The sequence below is a fragment of the Nicotiana sylvestris genome, chromosome 7, assembly GCF_000393655.2.
Source record: "Nicotiana sylvestris chromosome 7, ASM39365v2, whole genome shotgun sequence".
Lineage (NCBI taxonomy): Eukaryota > Viridiplantae > Streptophyta > Magnoliopsida > Solanales > Solanaceae > Nicotiana > Nicotiana sylvestris.
The window spans coordinates 72,498,016-72,516,877 of record NC_091063.1 but is presented as its reverse complement, the minus strand read 5'-3'; the positions used below and the strand labels follow the sequence as shown (position 1 = coordinate 72,516,877).

The 18,862-nt window shown below is 39.5% G+C and overlaps 1 protein-coding gene across 1 annotated transcript; it reads left to right on the top strand.

Moving 5' to 3' along the window:
- Positions 1 to 1,968: 1,968 nt before the first annotated feature.
- LOC104230514 (uncharacterized) lies at positions 1,969 to 3,804 on the top strand. The gene is made up of 5 exons (XM_070151755.1): positions 1,969 to 2,033; positions 2,133 to 2,353; positions 2,552 to 2,656; positions 2,815 to 3,170; positions 3,364 to 3,804. Exons 1-5 carry the CDS (start codon positions 1,969 to 1,971, stop codon positions 3,802 to 3,804), a joined length of 1,188 nt encoding a protein of 395 aa, XP_070007856.1.
- The last annotated feature ends 15,058 nt before the right edge of the window (positions 3,805 to 18,862 follow it).

Sequence of the window (18,862 nt, the reverse complement as noted above, 5' to 3'; positions counted from 1 at the left end):
ACATAAAGATTGTATTTTTTTCATGTTTTTGCACAAATTTAGTTGTTTTGACAACAAAAAAAAAAAAAAAAAAAAAAAGAAAAGAAGAGAACAGACCTGAAGATCGACTTTGCCGGAGAATGATACGAGATTTGTCAGATTTTTCATGCTTTTGCACAAATTTTTTCATGTTTTTGCACAAATCCTGGTCTATTTTTTCAAAGACAGATTGTTCAGCCATTGTTTGAATCTTTATTTCACCACTTGAGGTTCTCTTTCAAGATTCCTTGTTAGCGGGAACTATTCCATTTGTTTGCAAGTTACGGCTGAAATTAGCGGGTAAATAATTTGGGCCATATGGGTAGAAGTAATAAATAGTTTGGGCCCGGGCATTAAAAATTAAATAGTTTGAAATTTATGGATATAAAGTGAGATTTTCTCAAAATTGTATGCAAAGCAGGCCAGACTCAATTTTCATTATCTTGGGCCTTGTTTTTTTAAGGGATTTTTTCCTATCTATACCATATATGAAACCTTATTACCAAAAATATTCATAATTTGTTAATTACCCGCTCAATCCACACTTTTACTACAATTTATATACCAATCCATAATTAGGCAGATTTTGCCATTTAAAACGCGCTAAAAAGAAGGCACGAAATCTGCGTTTGATTCTTTCCACATTAAATTCGAATTTTGAAACGGAAAGAGATCTCATTGCTGCATAATTCTCTCATTCACTACAATTCTAAAACAACGCAAGCTTCAGAAGCTCCAGTACTCAAATTGCTTTTACAAATTCTACAACGCAATACAAATTGTAGAATTCAAAATTGTTCTTCATCGACCTCAGTACTCAAATTGTCGAACCTATATCTGTTCTTCATCCTTTTTCTCTCAACTACACGAAATCATGTCAAAAATCCCAATAATGCTAAAATTGAATGGAAATTGGGATCACTATGGCAGATTTAGAGATTTTGAAGTTGATGCCATTGTGGTAGATGAAAATGCAAGCTACAAAATTCTGATTTCTACAATTGCAGAACAACTATCGATTGATACATCGGATAAAATTGTAGAAATCAAATACATTGTGAACGACAATTGTCCTCCAATGGAGATTAGGAATGATATGGGGGTTCGTGTGTATATGGAGACCAAAAAAGAGAATAAGAACTTAGGTTCGTATCCTTTATGTATAAGCGTAAAAGATTTCAATATGGAATTGGCAATCACCAACGATAGCACAAGTGCAGGTATGTTTAATTCGACATTTCAGAGAGTTATTATGTTAGTGTGTTATCTAAAATATTACAACATTTATCTACAAATTAACTACAAAAACAATGTACTGAAGCTCATAAAGCAATGTTGTTTTCAAAATTATCTACATAGTTACTACATTTATCTCTATGTTGCTGCAGGTTCGTCTGGATCCCTAAACTTACTTGAAATTTCATTCTCACCAGCTATAGAGGAATATCAAAGTGAAATAATAAATGAATCTACGCAAACATATATTGAAGAAGGGCAAGTTTATCAGGACAAGCAAACTGTAGCTGCTGCAATGAAGAATTTTTCTGTGATGCACAAGTTCCAGTTCAGAGTAAAAAGATCTAGTCATAGAAGGTATGAATTTATTTGTGGAGAATATATCAGTAAAAGCAGTGTTTTAGTGAAGATATGTGGTTTTTATAAATTGTAGTTTAATTGTAGTTAAACTGTAATTAATTGTAGTTTTTAACGAATTAGTGTTAAAACAGTCCTTTTTGTTGCTTCTACATCTATAGCCTGTATTAAATATTGTATTTTTTTTGTAGCTACTGGCTTATATGCGTTGCTGAAAACTGTAAATGGCACTTCAAGGCAACGTCAATTAATGATTCGGCAATGTTCAAGATAAGGAGTTTCAGCCGACAACACACATGCTCCTTATTGGACGAAACATTCATACAGCACAAACGTACTGCAGCTGTAGTTGGTAGCATGGTCGTTCCCAAGTATTGTGATCCTAAGACTATTTACACTCCAAAGGACATACAAACTGACATGTTATCCGAACATGGACTGAACCTAAGCTACATGAAAGCATGGAGAGCCAAGGAAAAGGCTTTATAGTTTTTGAGAGGGAATCTGTCTGACTCCTACAGCAAATTACCCAAATATTTTTATATTCTTGAGGAGACTTATCCTGGTTCTATTGTTAAATTGAAGAAGGCAGCAGATTATTACTTCTTATACGCATTTGTTGCTCTTTGTACATCAATAAGTGGTTGGCAACATTGTAGGCCAGTAGTAGTGGTTGATGGGACATTCTTAAAGTCAGCCTACAGGGGGATTATGCTTACAGCAAGAACCATGGATGCAACAGGTAAATAATATAATAATTTTGTAGTTATTTTGTAGGCAGTCTATAAACTGTAGTTATATTGTAGTTATTTTGTAGCTAAAGGAAAAAAGTGTAGATAAATTGTCTATATTCTGAATATATATTGTAGTTGTTATTTAATTATATTTTTATATACCTTTTCAGGGCTGCCAATTAATATTTTATGAATTAAAAATGTAGGTACTATATTTCCCTTGGCATATGCTGTGGTTGATTCTGAAAACGACGCGTCTTGGAAGTGGTTCTTTGAGCAATTCAAGGAGCATATGGTGAAAGACCTTCAATGTGTGTTGTTTCAGATAGGAATGAGAGTATACTGAAGGCAACATCAATTGTGTATCCGGGCATGCCATACTACTCTTGCATGTGGCATATTTGGATAAATATAAGGTCCAAATTCAAGAAGGGACATTTACAATTACATGAATTGTACTTTGCTACAGCACGATCATACACTCTGGATGAATTTAATGAAAGGATGTTGAAGATTGAAGAGGTAGACCCGCGTGTGAAATCTTACCTATATGATATTGGCTATCATAGATGGTCAAGAGTACATGCAACGGTGAATAGAACTTTTACTATGACATCAAACATTGTCGAGTCGTTGAATGTTGTAACAAAAGAGGCAAGAGAGCTGCCAATATTTGATCTATTAGAGTATATGAGGACGCTTCTTGAACGTTGGACGAAAGAGAAGTTATTGAAGGCAATGGGTACTTTCACATACCTTGGGTACAAATTCAACAAAGAATTGGATGACAACAATACATTATCTCAGAAACTAAGGGTAGGATCTGTTTGTTTGGTGCAAAAAAATAAATTGCTTAATATGCATTGTTTCCAGATTGTAGATAAACTGTAGTCAAATTGTGGGTAATTGTAGATTGTAGATAAGTTGTAATGCATTTGTAGCTGATTTGTAGGTAAGTTGTGGATAATCCTTTTTAATGATTGATATATTATTATTTATGTTTGTTCTTCAATTGTAGATGAGGGCTTCAACATATCATATACATACTATGTTAGATGGTGTGAAGTGGTACATTGTGTGTCTAGAAAACAAGAAATGTAGTTGCGGACAATTCCAACTTGATGAACTTCCATGTGCGCATGCTTTGGCAGCATTAAGGCACAGGAATGAAACATACGAAAACTATGGCTCTCCGTATTACACAAGGAAGAGCCTTCTGCTTACCTATGAAATGCCAGTAAATCCTCTTCCTGATGAAAGCAAATGGGATGTGCCACAACATATTTTGGATGAGGTAGTAAAGCCACATGCGAGAGATAAAAGGCGGCCAGGGAAACCTCACAAGGAAAGATATAAAACATTTGATGAAATAAAGTCAAAGAAGTACAAGGTGTCATGTGGAAATTGTGGAGGTGAAGGGCATAACAAAAGAACTTGCAAGAATGCGCCCAATTTGTAGTTAGAATAATTATTCAAAATAAATGTTAGTGAGTTCAAATTATCTGATTTTTTTGTGTAATCGTTCAAGTTTTTGAAGGTGATTATAAAGTATACTACAATTTGTGTATTTATGTTTAATATGATTTTATGTATTCTGTCAGGCTTTTTTTATAGCTTAGTTAAACTTTAATATTTACTATATACAAAACAACTAATATTAATGAAGAATTCATTCAATGTAAACTGTTTCCAGATTGTAGTTAAAATGTACTTTAAATGTAGTCTAATTGTAGTCCTGTTAATAATTTGTAGATGATTTGTAGTTAAAATATAGTTTAAATGTATTTAAATTGTTGTCTTGTTAATAATTTGTAGATGATTTGTAGATTAATTGTGGATAATTTATTTATATGATTCCTGTATCTATTTCATATTTTGGCTGTGTACCTTAATTACAAATGACAGTTATATACAGAAATTACCTAGAACTTGAAGGTATTTCATAAAAATTACATGAAGATTAAAGGCAAATTACATTCTAGCAAATCAGAGTACTCGAGTTTAATGTAATGAAGATAAAGTGTTGTAAACAACCAAAATGACAAATTTCCTACAGTGTATTCCACTTTGTGAGCACGTGATTTTGCCCTATACATGAGTTATTCCCAAAATTCAAACAAAATAATTTATTTGTTATTTTACAATTTTTGTGAATTTTGTGGCATTTTTTGTTGATTGTGTGCATTTTTATTGGTGCATTTTTAATCCATATGAAAAATATAAAAAATATATACTGGACATTTGCATTAAGGATTTAATTTCATATTTTAGGATTAATTAGTGGCTAAGTTGTTTTTAGAACGTAATATGGAGAAAATAACAAAAATAGTCCACTTTTGAATTTTTAATTGTTAATTATTGAATTTGTCGCGAAATAGGTTTTAAACAATTTTAGGGATTAATTATCTTAACGTTGAAAATATATCAGGTCTTTATTCTTATTGTTTTTGCATTTTTATAAAGTCAGAAAATAATAAAGAAAATAATACAAAATGAATTGAAATAATAAAAGGAAAACAATTAAAAATTGGTCTTAATTGAAGACCAAATTTGGGCCAAACACGCAGCCCAACCGGACCAAGCCCACACCCCGTTTCAACCCGGTCTGCCCCCCTTTAGCGAAACGACGCCGTTTAGCGTCGATCAATCCGGGCCGTCGAGGTTAATTAATCCAACGGACGAGAAGCTTGGATTGTTTAGTATATTAGTGTCCAAACGTTATCCCCCTATCTCGTCTCTCAGACCTCACCCATACTCCAACCCTAAAAACCAGCCGCCCTCATATCCTTCGCCGGAACCCTACCGCCGGCGAACACCACTTTTGCCATCGACCACCAAATTAACACCCTGTGACCGCCTGGGCCTCCTCTACCCAACCCCCATGGCCTTGTCTCTCGAATCTGCCCGGAGCAGCTCGAATATCAAATCTAAAGTTTCCGGCCAAAGCCCTCAAGCAAAATCTCCATGATTTCGGACCTTAATAGCCCTAACCATGGGGTTTCTTATGAAAACATATGGTTAGGGATATTACGGGTCAGAAATTTCGGGGAGTTTTGGAGTAACAACCACTGGCCAGAGTTTTTCGTGTATCAGTGAGTTTTCTTGTTTCATTTTTTATTTTTCATTTCTTTTCCTTTTTGTTTTTCTGCATGAGTAAAGTCTTAGTTACAATTTCTTGATTTTGATTTCATTAAGTGTTCAGGTTAATTTTATGCTTTATTTTTGTTTATTAGTATAGTTTAATTGTTCTTTTGATTCACTGTTTCATTTGTTTTAGTCATCAAGCTTTTCCCCAGTTATAGTTTTAATTTTGTTTGATGGTTGATCATGGTTTTGATTTTAGAATCGTCTTAATTGATTAGTTTGGGTCGATACAATGTTGCCCGTTAATTGTTAGCTATAGGTTAGGTTAATTTCAATTCCTGTTCTGTTTTGATTTTGAATGCTTAAATAATATTTGGTCGTTGGTATAGCTAATGAATTTGGGTTGGAATTTGTTTGAGACTGATTTCAGTTTTTAGTTTGATTAATTGTTCATTCAGCATTAGTGTTAATTAATGTAGTGTTTAAGATAGGTTGTTTGGGTTAGTTGAATAGATCATATGTTAGTTAGTTTTAGTTAAATTTTAGCTAAGATGAAGGAGTTGGGATCAGTTAATATTGGGCTGTAAATTTCAGACTAGTAGAAGAGCATTTTAGGCATAGAAAGAGGTAGCTTCTTTAAGAATAGTAATTTCAAAGTAGGGAAAGGGTAGTTTAGGAATTGTAGGACCTTCTAGAATAGGGTACAAGTGTAGATTTCAGTAATTGTGATGCATTTACTTGTTTAGCAAGTCAAGAATAGAGGGACTAAACTGAAAATAAGGGAGAGACTAAAAAGAAAACCTAAAATCTGATTTACCCTCTTTGGTCACCTATAAAAAGGCATGAAATGTCTTGAGGAAAGGGGGAGATCTGTTCAGCCGAAAATTCACTTTTTCATAGCAAGTTTAGCTTCCAGAAAATTTTCCTTTCTAGTTCCAGATTCAAAGTAGAAGTTAGAAATTCAAAAACCAAAAAAAAAAGCAAATAGGTTCATAAAAATCCAAAAACATGTGCTGTTTCATTCAACTATGAAATTGATTCTCTAATTTAGTAGTTGAGTTACAAATCTCAGTTCCTTTTCTGGTGATTTGAGTATTCAGAAAAATTTCTGGTTGTTTCAAGTAATATTGGGGTTTCAGTCAGTTTGTTTCGGTTCCATTTGTTGAGTTTTCGAGTTTGGGGTGTTCTGGCCGTTTAAGAATTCAGTGTTGAGTCAAAAATTTTGGATTCTGAGTTGCTGGGTTGTTGATTCCTCTGTTTGGATTGTGAATTTGTTGCTGCTGCTCACTATCGTCTTAACTGACCTCTCCTCTTCCATTTCTATTCAATTTCTAGGTATTTCTCATGCTCAAGCAATGCTGAAGATTACTGCCACTTGTAGAAAACAAATTTGAAGCGTGAATAATAAGAAACACATGCTTACACTTGAATATTTACCTTTACTGTTTTTTTTTTAAAAAAAAAATCGTGTTGGTTGATTCATTTGGACTGGAATTTCAGTAATGTTAATGAGATTACAAACTGTATAACTGGACAATGTTGTGCTGTTTTAATTTGTGGACTTATGAATTTATTCTATGTCTCCCCTTGACTATGAGAGTTCTGTAGCTAGTAGTGTTAGTTAGTTAGTTTCACAAAACGATTTTGTAAATGAGAATAGTGAAAAACACAAGTGCATGTTTCAGTAGTTAATTCTAATAGTCCAGTTTATCTAACAATATTAGTTTGAATTAGTTTGGAAATAGTTAGTCCACTTTGAGTTTGGGTCATTAACTTGTTCATGTCCATGTGATTAAGTGAAATAATGCAATCAAGTTGCTATCACATGTTGTTAAATTTGAACTGTTTCTGATTGCCATCTTTAGTAATATGTAGGAGTCACTAATAGATGAAAAATAATTTGTCGCCTATGTTTCGAATTGAATGCAACAGGGATCAGGAATAAAAATAGCGTTAAAGTGCAAAGTTGGTTTCTATAATTTTAGGTAAATGCAGTGCAAACTGCACTGAATGGCATTGGGGACTAATTGGGCCGTTTGGTGTTGTGTTACCACCCAGGCTCGATCCCTGATTGTTTCTGCAAAGAATTTAGATAGGCCTCCTTTTAAGGGCCTTATTAATGAGGGGTCGGCAACCTATCACGTGGGGCATCCCTATAGGCTTAAATTCAGTGGGTGTTGGGTTGCTCTAACAAGTAGTATTAAAATTAAATTGAATAAGTAGAGATAACAATTAATAGAAGAACTACAAGACCTATTAGGATATCCTTTTAAAATAAAATGAGACGAGTCTCCCCAAATAAAAACACATAGATTGCGGGGCCCTCAATAAATGTTTGTGATAAAATCCTTAGAGTTTGGGATGGGCTGTTTAGCGAATTTTTATGGCCTTCCTCAAAGATAATAACGCGACAGTCTCCTTAGGCACGTTTTTTTAATAATTTACTTCTTTAAACTCGGGTGCGCATTGATGCGACCCAAATCCAAATCTCGACGAAGTCGAAATGGGTTGACAACCACGGGTGCATTGATTACGACGTGGTTCGAAACGCGTTTTCACGACGTCGCAATTCTTTTAAAATAAACAAGGATAAAAAGCGGTTTACGAATAAAAGGCACATAAGCTAGCATGTATTGAAATCAGATAAAATCAAATACAACAGTTAAGCGACCGTGCTAGAACCACGTAACCCAGGAATGCCTAACCCCTTTTCTCGGGTTAACAGAATTCCTTATCCGGATTTTTGGTGCGCGGACTGTAATACAGAGTCAAATCTTCCTCGGTTCGGGATTCAAAATCGGTGACTTGGGACACCATTAATTTCCCAAGTGGCGACTCTGAATTTTTAATAACCAAATCCCGTTCCGATTGTTCTTTAATTGGAAAACTCCATTATACACCCTTCCGGGGGTGTAGGTAAAAAGGAGGCGTGACAGCTCTGGCGACTCTGCTGGGGAACGAACCCAGAATCTTTGGTTCAGGGTTTAGAATTTGAGCTTAGATAAATTCTTGTATTTGGCTATATCTGATTTTCTTACATGTTTCATGCTTAATGTGCTAAATGTTACCGCTTTGATATTATCTGAACTGTATATAAACTGTGCCGACACCCTTCTCTCTTCACCTCCGGGGATGTGCTTACTGGTTGAGACTCCCTATTCTATTAGTGTCATACCCTGAAATAAGAAAGAGGCCGGAGAAGTTGCAAAGCCGGACGATCTCGCGGGTCCCCGGTATGCTGCCCCCTCCTCGACTCGAGTTGTCCGCTCGGGTACACAGTTTAGAACACATACCCAGGTTTTGAACCCAGAATAACTTGACTTCATGCCGGATCCCTAGTAAGAGCGCTTAATTGCATCATGCTGCATTTGACTTAGGGGACTCAACACAGGGGTTGGGTCCGTCTAGGGCTAGCAACCTGAAATAAAAAGACCATCCTGATGCATCCTATTTGTTCTGTACATATATTTGTTTCGAACCAGCATGTTGATCGGCTTTTGGAATCTCGGGAATGTTGGAAAATTGAGAAGAGAGAAATAACAGTGAGGGAGTTAATTGATTATTTTAGAAAAACCAATGACCAAATATTGTCGAAACTCTGCCGAAATTTTGAGAAATTGAAAAAGAAAATGTTGTATTTTTAATTGTCTGTTTTACTAAAAGTAAAAGAAAAATAGAAAAAAAAGTCTTTTATTGAAAGAAAAAAAAAGTGGTTTTTATTTCAGTTTGGGAAAAATAGGTTGTTTATTGTTTGTCGAAAATGAGAAAGAAAAAAGAGTAGTTATTTTGTCTTGTTTTCAAAAAAATAGGAAGGGAAAAATAGCTAGTCTTGCCATGGAAAATGAAAAAAGGGTCTTGTTTTTCTTTGCCCGAACTATGCAGGTTTGATTTTCACAGGGTGTGAGATACGTAGGCAACCCTCATTGGGTCCAACCTCCCCTTTGCAAAAATAGCCAAAGAATGTCAAAATTTTTATTTTTGTGTCATAAATAAATCGGGTGATACCGTTTTGTCAATACAGCTGAACGTTCCCGAAATGGACGCCGGAAGGCTGACTTTGCAAGATGGCCATTTTTGGTCAATTTTGATTTTTGACCGGTTGACTCTTACAGCCTTAAAATCTTCGTCCTTGGGAGTGCTGAAAGGCCGTGTTCGAAAGCCGAGTCTTTCATTTTAAATTTGGAAAAGTGAAATAGTTAATTTTGTCTTGAGTCAAATAAAAGTTTTGTTTTTGCTTAAAACACTCTAATAAATGTGCAGGATGAGCACGATGCAAAATGAACCTTTCTCAATAATGACTAAAATCCCTTTCGAGTTGTGGCTATGGTGGAACGATTTAGGCAAAGAAGGACAAGACGAAGTCAAGAAATATCTGAAAGGTCTCACGGGCTTATTGGAAATCAAGTCTCGGGGTGATATTATAAGAGCGTTGGTCACCTGCTGGGACCCGGAGCACAATGTCTTCCATTTCTTAGATTTTGAGTTCACCCCAACTCTGGAGGAAATAGCCGGGTACATCGAAAATGCTGAGGTTCCGTTAAGAGGAAAATATCTGGTTGCTCCAAGAGCCATCACGGTGCATCGGTTTTTAGATTCATTGAAGATACCCAGGACAGTCCATAATCCAGATTTGGCAAAAGGCTTCTGCACTCTGCGCTTCATATACGACAGATACGGCCACGTGGGAGTGTTTAACAAGACGGACATCAAGCTATGCAGTAAAAATAACCGTCAAAAATGGGATGAGCACAGACGGGTGGATTTCATGATAACCTTTTTGGGCCTCTTGGTGTTCCCAAGGAAAGATGAGAATATTGATATAAAAGTAGTCGGGGTCATCAGTACCTTGATTACTCAAAATGAAAGCACTCTTGCACCGATGATCGTGTCTAACATTTTTCGGGCTCTCACTGCTTGCAAAGTCGGAGGCAACTTTTTTTAGGGGTGTAACCTGTTGCTGCAAATGTGGATGACCGAGCATCTATGCTACCGTTCCCCGCTCTTGAGTTATGGTTCGTCTGATAAGACATGTATAAGAGAGTTTTACACAAGGATTAACGGGGTTAGTCTGCCTGAAGGAGTAACAGCATGGATAACATACTTTCGTACTCTCACGGACAGTCAGATACAGTGGACGTTGGGATGGTTGCCTGTTGAAGAAATCATATACATGCCAGCAGCTAGGTCGTATTTTCTTTTGATGGGCCTTAAGAACATCCAGCCTTATGCTCCCTGTCGGGTTCTGAGTCAACTCGGTAGATGCCAAATCGTGCCATAGGAGGAAGATCTTAGTGTTCAAGTAATTGAGATTGGCCCTGACGGACAGTTTCCCGAAGCGAAAGTCCGCGAGATTTGGAATGAATGTCAATACCTACAAGCAGATACTTGTGTGCAGGATCGGGCCAAAGGAGAAATGTCGCCAGAATACATCGCATGGTACAGAAGAGAACTTGAGCATCAGAGGCCAGCTAAAAGACCCCACATCCAGGATTTCACTGAATCATCACAAGAACAATGGGGTTGGCTAGCAAAAGAAGAAGGCTATCAGGCCGAAATCAGCAAGTTGAAACAACAGATCGGAGCTCTGAAATTTGAGAACAATGTGCAAGTTGCTGCTGATCAGGGAGAAAAGAACAGGTTGGCCCATGAAAACGAGGCGCTTAGGGCCCAAATCCAGCAAATGAGGATAGCTGTCAATAACCAACAAAGTAGCCGGTCGGACAAGCGGTTGATAAAAGGGCTGAAAAGGGAAATTGGTGAGTGCCGGGATGAGCTAAAAAGGTCCGAAGGCACCATAGCGGAACTCCGGGCACAGTGGGTAAACAGAACGGAAGAACGCACCCATTACATGCAACAATTAAAGAAGGATTATGAAAAGACCATCGGTAGTCTGAAAAGGAAAGTGGTCACCCTTGAGGATAAAGCAGTTAAGCAAGCTAAAGCTTTTGAGGCTGAAAGTGGACACTGCTATGATTTACTGGCCCGAATGGAAAGTAGAAATACAGCAGCTGCAGGATCAGCATCTTCAGGATTCTCATGTGTTGGAGGCTCGCAATAATCAAGTAAGGCGATTGCTTATAGAAAAGGGTCGAACAAGAGACAGGATTGAGACCATTGCCCACGCCATCCTCAGGAGATGTCGGGCATGTGAAGACATGACCCGCACTACCTTTTTTTCGGCAGTAATAATTTATGTCAAGCGAACCATGTATGAGCTGGAGCAACTTGAAAGGGATTTGGCACCTAAGCTCGTGGCTAGGCCGAACGATGCCCCGCGGGCACCCACTTTTGAAGCACTAATGTATTCATAGATCGAGTCTGTATTTTCCATGCTAGAGTTTGTTGTTTGTCAGTCTTTTTTCTTTTTTTGCGTCCAAGTATGCTAGTGTGTTCAGAGTTTGTATTTGGGTTTAGTTGGAGTACGTCGCTTTCCATTTCAAAATGTTTAGTTTGTACTAGAATGTTGTGGTAATGAAAATCTGAAAATTCCCAAAAATTGTTCCTCTATTTTGGCGCTTATTTTCACGAACTACGTCTGGTCTGATTCGTGCGGGGTCACGATACGTAGGCAATCTCCATAGGATTCGACCGTAACCAAGTGAAGAGGGAAAGAAAGAAGAAAAACATGAGGGGTGGAAAAAGGATAAGAAAAGAAAAGAGCAGAAAAACAAGAAAGGAATAGAATGCAGAAAGAAAAGATAAAAGAGAGAAAAGAAAACAAAAGAAAAGAGACAGCTTACAGTTGGAACTAAGGAAATGCCGGGATGACGCATGCGGTTGAACAAATGCATAATATAAATGGTTAACTGTATAGGTTCATTCATGCCCAATGTGTGGTTATCTAATCTGTTGAAACCTAATCGCTAACGAAATTGTTGTCAACATGTGTAAGTCCAGGTAGGTGGTTAGTTGTTTGGCATTCTGGCAACTCACCCGTACAACACCCGGTCGAAAGATAAAGTAAACATGACAGGATAGGATTCGGATATCAGTATTGTGGATCCTTCAAATGAAGTTGAGGTAACAGATGTGGGTGCTATGAAAGAAGAGATGCGGAAATTGAAAGCACAAATGGCTGAAATGCATCGGGCATGGTCTCAGGTGCATCCGGCACCACTATACCCCGCTAATTCATCTTACATCCCACCTCTGGCTCAGGCTCAGGAGACCACTACTCCCCACGTATCTTCAGCCTTCCCCTATCACACCCAGGGCTATGGTACCACTTCATATGCTCCTCCAGCTCCACCACCCAAACAGAACCCTCCCCCACCCATGGTTCCAGTCTTTGTGGCACCTCCCCCAGCCACATTACATAGATCGTCTAGTGAGACGCTATTCCCAGCTCACGACACCCAATATTACCCTCCCGACCCCACTTTTAAAGCGCCTGAGCCATATACCTATACACCCCATTTTGAGATCCCGGGAGAAGTTGAGAAACTGGTTAAGAATGCGGAACAGGAGGAAGTGATTCGTAAAGTCAAAAGCCTGGAGCAATCCTTCAGGAACATGTATGGTTTAGGCAACCAAGTCAGTGTTGCGTACAAAGATTTGTGCCCTTTCCCCGATGTCCAGTTGCCCGCAGGTTTCAAAATGCCCAAGTTTGATTTGTACGAGGGACATGGCGACCCGGTAGCCCACCTCCGAGGTTTCTGCAGTAAAATGAGAGGAGCTGGGGGGAAGGATAAATTGTTGATAGCCTATTTCGGTCAAAGTCTAAGAGGGTCCGCATTAGAATGGTACACAAGACAGGATCCCAGCCGATGGTATACATGGGATGATTTGGCACAAGCGTTCATTGGCCATTTTCAGTATAACCTTGAGATAGTCCCCGATCGTCTGTCATTGTTGAAGTTGGAAAAGAATCCCGCGGAGAGTTTTAGAGAATTTGGTTTCCGCTGGAGGGAACAGGCAGCAAGAGTGGATCCTCCAATGAGGGAGAGTGAGATGGTAGACTATTTCCTACAGACGTTGGAGTCGACCTATTTTGGTCATCTGGTGATGTCCGTTGGAAAATCATTCAATGAAGTGGTAAAGATGGGAGCCATGATTGAAGAGGGATTGAAGTCTAATAAAATCTTGAGTTATTCGGCATTAAAAGCAACTACCCAGGCCATCCAAAGCAGTACTGGTGGTGTACTCGGAAAGAAGAAGAAGGAAGAAGTTGCCACAGTTGAAGCTAATACTTGGTCCAGGCCCAACAACCCTCCCCCCTATTACAACCAACCCAGACCCCACCACCCAAATTACCAGTATACCACATATGGCCCACCACAACATTACTATCCACCACCAGAACCACACTTTTCTGTCCACCACGCCCAAACATACACTCAGCCTCCGGCGCACCCGCAATGGCATGCACCGGCTCCCCAAAACACATATTCACCCCCACAAAACACCTATCCACCTCCCAGGACAAATAGACCAGGAACCGGCTTCTGCCCAAACCAGACTTTTAGAAGTGAGAAGGCCCCGAACAGAAAAACATTTACCCCACTAGGAGAATCTTACACCATCCTCTTCCACAGATTGAAACAGTTAGGAATGTTGACCCCAATTGAGCCCAAAGCACCAAACCCCCCTCCTAGAAACCTGGACCATTCTGTTAGCTGTGAGTATTGCTCAGGGATACCGGGGCACGATACTGAAAAATGTTGGAAATTGAAAAACGCGGTGCAAGAACTCATTGATAATCGCCGTATTAAAGTACAGGCTCCGGAGGCTCCGAACATCAATCAAAACCCGTTACCAGCGCATCATGAAGCCAATATGATCGAACTGATACATAAGGGGACAGAGCCTAAAAATCCCTCACAGACAGTCATGGTGATCCGTTCTACTGAAGCCAAGGTCAAAGAAAAGACAGTTAGTGCAAGGCCAGCGGTCCAGTCAAAAGAGATAAAAGATAAGCCAGTGTTGGTAATGGGAAAAGGGCCATTTGTTGCTGCAAAGAAGCCAGAGCCAGTCAAGTTAGTGGTACTAGGGTCATCATCTGCACCCGTGGTTGTTGTGAAAGGGGCCTACATAGAACCAGTTGTCATAAAGCCGGTAGTCCAATTACCCGGGGTTGATAGCAAAGTTGTGCCATGGAAATATGAAAAGGTAGTGGTGACATACAAAGGAAAGGAAATTGAGGAAGAGAGTTGTGAAGCACAGGGATTAACTCGGTCGGGACGTTGTTTTGCTCCCGAAGAGTTGAGAAAGGCTAGGGGCGCTAAAGACAATCCAATGCTAGTCAAGAAAGCTGTGACGGAAGAAGTGGCAGAGGAATTTCTGAAAAAGATGAAAGTGCAGGATTATTCCATTGTTGAACAACTGAGAAAAACACCGGCCCGGATCTCGTTGTTATCATTATTGATCCACTCTGACGAGCATTGTCGAGCTTTGATGAAAATATTGAATAAAGCTCATGTACCCGATAAAATTTCAGTGAACCATCTGGAGACAATTGCCAACAAGATCTTTGAAGTAAACAGGGTAACATTTTCTGATGATGAATTGCCTGTGGAAGGCACAGAACACAATAAAGCTCTCTACTTGATGGTCAAGTGTGAAGATTCAATAGTTACTCGGGTGTTGATCGATAACGGGTTAAGTGCTAATATTTGTACGTTGTCTACACTGAACAAGTTGAAGATTGATGATGATAGAATCCACAAAAATAGTGTTTGTGTTTGAGGGTTCGACGGAGAGGGAGCAGACACAGTGAGAGATATTATACTTGAACTGACTATTGGCCCAGTCGAAGTTGCTATGGAATTTCAGGTGTTGGACGCTGCAGTGTCTTACAATCTTTTGTTGGGTCGACCATGGATCCATGCGGCCAAAGCAGTACCTTCCACACTGCACCAAATGGTCAAGTTCGAGTGGGACAGACAAGAAATCGTGTTACATGGGGAAGATCCCGCATGCGCTGTAAGTGATGCCATTGTGCCCTTTATAGGAACTAATGATGATAAGGGGCCATGGGTTTATCAGGTCTTCGACACGATCCCGGTGAACAGAGTGCCGGAGGGTAAAAGCATTCCACGTCCAAGGGTGGCAGCTGCGACCGTCATGGTAGTATCAGAAATGCTGAGTAATGGGTTCGTGCCAGGAAAAGGTCTGGGGACTGAGCTTCAGGGCATTGTTCAACCTGTTTCTTTGCCCAAATATCTGGACACCTTCGGACTGGGGTTCAAGCCAACATCGGCAGATGTCAGAAGAGCTCGTAAATTGAAAAAGAAAGCTTGGGTTCTTCCCAAACCGATTCCACGCCTGTCCAGGTCCTTCGTCAGGCCGGATGTCAAAAAGCAGTTATTGGAAAACGTGTCAGTTCCACTGATTTGTGTAGAGGGGAATTTGGATAAAGTGTTCGAGAAGCTATTTGCTGAAGTAAACATGGTCGAGGCCGGGGAAGAGTCAAGCAAAGCATATATACAGTACATCGGACCACGTGCTAATGTCAACAATTGGGAAGCTACTCCTCTTCCAATTCGGAGGGAGTCGTGGTAGTGGGTTTTGTTTTCCTTTTGTTCATCTGGATTATTCCAGGGTTTGTAATTCAGTTGCTATGTTCCGTCCGTTTGGATGAGTTAAAACCATGTTATCTTTATATTCAATGAAATGTACTTTTCTTCTTTCTTCATTCCTAACTGTGCTTTCATTTTTCTTTTCTTTTATGTACAGTTCTTTTTATGCTGATACCAATGACATGACATGCATGAGGAATCTTCGGCCCAGTTTTAAAAGCCAATCTAACTTAGAAATAATAATACAAGAAATCGAGTGTGATGATGAAGTGGAATGTGATAATGACGATGCCTATGAGGAAATTAGTAAAGAATTAAGTCACTTTGAAGAAAAACCCAAACCTAACCTAAGTGACACGGAAGCAGTTAATCTAGGGGACCAAGACAATGTTCGCGAAACTAAAATAAGTGTTTATCTGGAGCCACGACTTAAGGAGGAGATAATTAAAGCATTGTTCGAATACAAGGATGTTTTTACGTGGTCGTATGATGATATGCTGGGTCTAAGTACCGATTTGGTGGTTCACAAATTACCCATTGATCCGGCACTCCCTCCGGTCAAGCAGAAACTAAGAAAGTTCAAAACGGATATAAGTGTAAAGATCAAGGAAGAGATTACCAAGCAGTTTGATGCAAAGGTCATTCGGGTTACACGGTATCACACCTAGTTAGCTAATGTTGTGCATGTGCCGAAGAAAGATGGCAAGACCAGGGTGTGTGTCGGTTATCGGGATCTTAACAAGGCAAGTCCAAAAGACAATTTTCCACTGCCAATCATCCATATACTGATTGACAATTGTGCCAAACATGATATTGGTTCTTTTGTGGATTGTTATGCGGGTTATCATCAGATTCTAAAGGACGAGGAAGATGCAGAAAAGACAGCATTCATCACGCCGTGGGGAACGTATTGTTATCGGGTCATGCCGTTTGGTTTGAAAAATGTTGGGGCAACTTAAATGAGGGCCATGACAACAATATTCCATGATATGATACATAAGGAAATCGAGGTGTACGTGGATGATGTGATCGTAAAGTCTAGACAGCAGTCCGACCATATCAGGGATTTGAGAAAGTTCTTTCAAAGGCTTCGCAGGTACAACCTTAAGCTCAATCCTGCAAAATGCGCTTTCGGGGTGCCATCTGGGAAGTTGTTGGGATTTGTAGTCAGTCGTCGGGGTATTGAGCTAGATCCATCGAAGATCAAATCTATTCAAGAATTGCCGCCTCCAAGAAATAAAACTGAAGTGATGAGTTTATTGGGAAGATTGAATTACATCAGTAGGTTCATTGCTCAGCTCACTACAACTTGTGAGCCGATTTTCAAATTGTTAAAGAAAGATGTTGCAGTTAAATAGACTGATGAATGTCAGGAGGCTTTTGGTAAAATAAGGGGGTATTTGTCGAACCCACCTGTGTTGGTCCCGCCAGAACTAGGGAGGCCTTTGATTCTATATCTGACGGTTTTGGATAATTCATTCGGCTGTGTGCTAGGGCAGCATGATGTTACGGGCAGGAAAGAGCAGTCTATCTATTATCTCAGCAAGAAGTTCACATATTACGAGGTCAAGTACACTCATCTGGAGAGGACGTGTTGCGCCCTAACTTGGGTGGAACAGAAGTTGAAACATTATTGGTCATCATACACTACTTACCTCATATCTCGCTTGGACCCATTAAAGTATACTTTTCAGAAGCCTATGCCCACAGGGAGGCTTGCAAAGTGGCAGATCCTGCTTACAGAGTTCGACATTATCTATGTGACGCGGACTGCGATGAAAGCACATGCATTAGATGATCACTTCGATGAGAATCCAGTCGATGAAGATTATGAACCTTTGAAAACTTATTTCCCTGATGAAGAGGTGATGCACATTGAAGAATTGGAACAAGTAGAGAAGCCGAAATGGAAACTCTTCTTTGATGGGGCTGCAAATATGAAAGGTATGGGAATAGGAGCGGTACTCATTTCTGAAATAGGCCAGCACTACCCTGTTACAGCTCAATTTTGTTTCTATTGTACGAACAACATGGCAGAATATGAGGCATGTATCTTGGGACAGAGATTAGCTGTAGATATGGGTGTCCAGGAAGTCTTGGTCATGGGTGACTCGGACCTACTGGTACACCAAATTCAAGGAGAATGGGAAACATGAGATTTAAAGCTTATACCGTACCGGCAATGTTTGTATGAGCTTTGCCAACGGTTCCAGTCTGTAGAGTTCAGGCACATTCCAAGGATTCATAATAAGGTCGCCAATGCTTTGGCTACTTTGGCATCAATGTTACATCACCCGGATAAGGCTTATGTAGAACCTTTGCAGATTCAGGTTCGGGATCAACATACTTATTGTAATATGGTAGAGGAGGAGTTTGACGGCGAGCCGTGGTTTCATGACATCATGGAATATATCAGAATGAAGGTATACCCAGTGCAGGCCACCAGCGATCAGAAAAGAGCAATTCGGCGATTAGCAAGCGGGTTTTTCCTGAGTGGAGGAGTGTTATATAAAAGAAACCCAGATCTCGGGCTGTTGAGGTGCATGGATGCAAGGCAAGCCACATCTATCATGATTGAGGTACATTCGGGAGTCTGTGGTCCGCATATGAGTGGATATGTTCTGGCAAAGAAGATCCTACAGGCAGGTTATTATTGGCTTACTATGAAGCGGGATTATATTGGTTTTGTGCGTAAATGCCATCAGTGCCAAGTGCATGGAGATTTGATTCATTCTCCGCCATCGGAACTACATACGATGTCCGCACCATGGCCTTTTGTTTCATGGGGCATGGATGTTATTGGGCCAATCGAACCGGCAGCATCAAACGGGCACATGTTCATTTTGGTAGCTATAGACTATTTTACCAAGTGGGTGGAGGCTAAAACGTTCAAGTCTGTAACCAAGAAAGCTGTGG